The 3,585-nt window shown below is 41.8% G+C and overlaps 1 protein-coding gene across 1 annotated transcript; it reads right to left on the reverse strand.

The window, feature by feature from the left end:
* Window positions 1–294: 294 nt before the first annotated feature.
* On the reverse strand, window positions 295–2,794 carry LOC106609047 (liver-expressed antimicrobial peptide 2). Its single transcript, XM_014207389.2, has 3 exons — window positions 2,360–2,794; window positions 1,666–1,847; window positions 295–1,024 (listed from the first exon to the last, which is right to left on the reverse strand). The coding sequence occupies exons 1-3, from the start codon at window positions 2,435–2,437 to the stop codon at window positions 985–987; spliced, it is 300 nt and encodes a 99-aa protein (XP_014062864.1). The 5' UTR covers window positions 2,438–2,794; the 3' UTR covers window positions 295–984.
* Between the last annotated feature and the right edge of the window lie 791 nt (window positions 2,795–3,585).

Below are 3,585 nucleotides of genomic sequence, written 5' to 3' on the forward strand. Positions count from 1 at the left end.
CACACACACGCATACTGACACAACACAAACATTACACACGCACACTTTAACACTCATAATTTGCTGGTGCTACTCTGTTCCTTATTTTACTTGTATTATTATTAGTCACTTTACCCTGCCTTCATGTACATATCTACCCTTAAATACCTTGTACCTCTGCACATTGAACTGGTACTGATACTCCCTGTACATAGCTCAATTCTTGTATTTTATTTTATTCCTCTTGTGTTAATATTACATGTTTTAACTCTTTATTGTTGGGAACGGCTCGTAAGCAAGCATTTCACGATAAAGTCTACACCAATTGTATTCGGTGCATGTGACAAATCAAATTTTATTGATTTCTTTAGGCACTTTGATTTGTTGTCACCCATATGAAATCTTAGTAGAAATATTAAAAACCTCATATGTCCCCTGTATGACAAGCAAAAACCCATGTGGATGTGACACCTGTGTGGCATCTATTTTGGTAATGTCAAAAAGCTTACATACAACATCAAGTCAAACCATCACCTTGCATAAAAAAAGAAAGATAGGTGGATTTTCATTCCAATGCTAATCAAGCGCACCTTATTTTAATAATTAGCTGGTTGATAAGCTGAATTAGGTCAGTTTACAACTAGGGTTGGGGCAAAAACCTACAGGAGGGTAGCACTCCAGGGTTGGAGAGTCCTGCTCTAAGGAATATCTTTATGCCTGATTTAAGATATCTCAACCCTTCATATACTAGAGATATACCTTTTGCATATCATCGACTTTGGTGAAGTCAAAAAGCTAATATACAATCTTCCAAACTCCTTGCTTATTAAAAATCCTAACCCTTACGCTTGGAGGTTTTCTTCAATAGAAACCAGCAATACCGTAACTAATAATTGGCTCTGTGGAGGAGAAGGAGGGTTGAGGGGAGCTATGATATATCCCTGGAGAACAAGTCCATGAAGAACTGATTGGGAAAATGTTGAACGTATTTCTCTGTCATCTCTTCTAGGACTTGATGGCTTGGCTGAACATACAGTGGCCACCCCTGGAGAAGAGAGGAGAGGAGAGAGAGAGAGGAGCGGGAGAGGAGATGAGAAGAGAGGAGAGGAATGGAGAGGGGAGGAAAGGACAGGAGAAGAGAAGAGAGGAGAAGAAAACGAGGCAATGCGAAGAGAAAAATAAGAGAGTCGAAAAAAGGGTTAATGTTTTAAAAAAGGATTGCCTAGCACAGGGATTGAACCTGTGATACTCAAAGCCAAAGCACACAGTTTAAGACCTTACACTATACCCATCCACAATGCTCTTGCAAGCCGCGAGCCTACTAGATGTAATACAGATTCACATTGCCCCTAGTGGACGGTATTGAAGGCATCTCCCGATGTCCTGGGGACCTGGATAAAAGCCAAATACTGAAATCTATCTGGTGTGAATAAATCAACTTCATCCATCTGTAGAATAAATCAACTTCATCTATCTGTAGAATAAAAAAACTTCGGTTCTCTTCAACTGAAAACACTAAAAGTGGAAACAGGCATGCAAGGCAATAATGTAACATTGTTGAATCGTACTCCGACATTTTTGCACCTACGTCATGCACTGTAGCTAATGATGGAACATTTTGGCATGAGATGTTGCCTAGGTGTGTGTGTGTGTGTGTGTGTGTGTCTGCGCGTGTATGTTATTTACCTGCAGATTCCAGTGGAGCACTCGTAGTTGTTCTGACAGTACGCCCCGTAGGGTTTAGTACCCATGGTCCTCCACAGCGGGGTCATACGTGCCGTCCTCCTCAGTACCCTCTGCCCCCGACCCAGCTGGAGCTGACCAGAGCTGGGCTGGACATCCGCAGAGGGATCAGGGCTCGAAGACACCTGAAAAATATACACAGACATAATCAATGAGCTACGGTTGTTCATACCGTTGTTTTTAAAAGAAAATAAAAAAGAGATAATAGGGCTGGCAGATAACTGATACAATAGAAAGTTAGGCTGAGTTTCCACAGGCAGCCCAATCATGATCTATGGCCAATAATTGGGCTGGCTGTGTAAACACAGCCTAAGAGACACAGGTAGAGACAGCTATCACACATAATGAATGTGTAATTAAAAATGCTTGGTCTGATTAAAAACATAACATCAAAGTCTGTCTTCATATTCTCTCATATTCTTTATACTCATTAGCATATGCAACATTTGACTTGAGGTAGTTGTAATTGTAAAGGACAAATATTGTAACTTTACTTTACCCTTGATATGTCATCATGTTAACTGTTTACATTTTCTACATCGGAATGGCTGCAGGTCCAAAGTTCCATAAACCCGCAATCATACAAAATAATGAATAGAAGTTACAGTATAGGAAATGTGAAGGTTTTCAGTCTTACCTGTTGAGCGAGCACCAGACACACCAGACACCATGCAAAGGCTGTCCTGCTACTGAAATAGTGGTGATGGTCCTGCATGTTTGACTGACGAAGTTGAGGTCCGATGATACAGATAGACAGAGCTAGATACAGGCTAAAGACAGGCTAGAGACACAGGCTAGATGCAGCTAAACACAACTAAAACAGGTAGACAGAGCTCGAGACACAACTAGAGACAAGTAGACAGAGGTGCTTTACTGGTCTGGTGAAGCCTAGTCTATGTTCAGTAGTTTTACAGAGTCTGTTTAGCTCCGGCCAGCGTCGTCTCTCTCCTCTCCTTAGTCTCAGTTAGCAGTGACAGCAGAACTAGACCGTTCCTCCTCCTCCTTATACTCTCCCATCAGGTCCTCAGATAATTGTGTGTGTGTGTGTGTGTGCGCGCACATGCATGTCAGCTTATCAGTTTGACTCTCTCTCCCTCTCCATCTTTCTCTCTCTCTCAACTCTCTCTCTCTCTCTCTGTCTTTCGCTCTTTCTCTTTCTGCACTTGGCCTTTTTATGCCCCCTCTATGACATCATGCGTTTGTTCAAAGCTTGAAGATCGTTCTGATCAGCCGTAGCTCTAGACCTTGAGCCAACAGAACAGCAGTCACACACACACATACGCATGCACACTCACATACCTGCTGTACAGACACTGCTAGCATGAACGTGGCGCGTGACCTTGAGATAGGGGAAGGGGGAGGGGAAGGTGGAGGTTGAAGGGGGAGTGTTGAGGCAGAAGAGAGTTTGAGTCCTTCCTTGTCATAAAAGATAAGGCCCTTAAGGGAGGGCATGTGAAAATGACTGTAAATCAGTGTTTAGCTTGGTTGTCTTATAGCACTTTAAAATGTTTAATACAAGTTACAACAGGGAGGCAACCTCCAGGATAGAAGCATAGAAAATGTCTAACTCACTTTCTCTTAGCAAGCCCTTATATTCTTTATCTCACAGCACCAAAGTTCTGTAAACACCCGCCATTCACAATCAGTGTCCTCGGTCCTTTTACCTACAGTCTGGCATGAATCATTATCAACAGATATGAGAACAATCCATAACATTCAGTATCAAGTCTAGTGACCTTCAAACCGTACACAAATGTGTCACAAATAGAACACAGGAAATAATGTGTATTACAGAAAGGGACAACATGTAAATAGGCATTGTGTTAATTACTCTTAACTGAATATGAACTTTATTCATCTTAA

Source organism: Salmo salar, chromosome ssa07 (genome assembly GCF_905237065.1).
Source record: "Salmo salar chromosome ssa07, Ssal_v3.1, whole genome shotgun sequence".
Lineage (NCBI taxonomy): Eukaryota > Metazoa > Chordata > Actinopteri > Salmoniformes > Salmonidae > Salmo > Salmo salar.

Excerpts from the sequence above, each read along its gene's own strand:
- LOC106609047 (XM_014207389.2), bottom strand. The coding sequence starts at position 2,437 with ATGCAGGACCATCACCACTATTTCAGTAGCAGGACAGCCTTTGCATGG. Across the intron at positions 1,848-2,359 it reads GTCTGGTGCTCGCTCAACAG|GTGTCTTCGAGCCCTGATCC; the intron begins GTAAGACTGAAA and ends TATATTTTTCAG. Across the intron at positions 1,025-1,665 it reads TGCTCCACTGGAATCTGCAG|GGGTGGCCACTGTATGTTCA; the intron begins GTAAATAACATA and ends TCTCTTCTCCAG.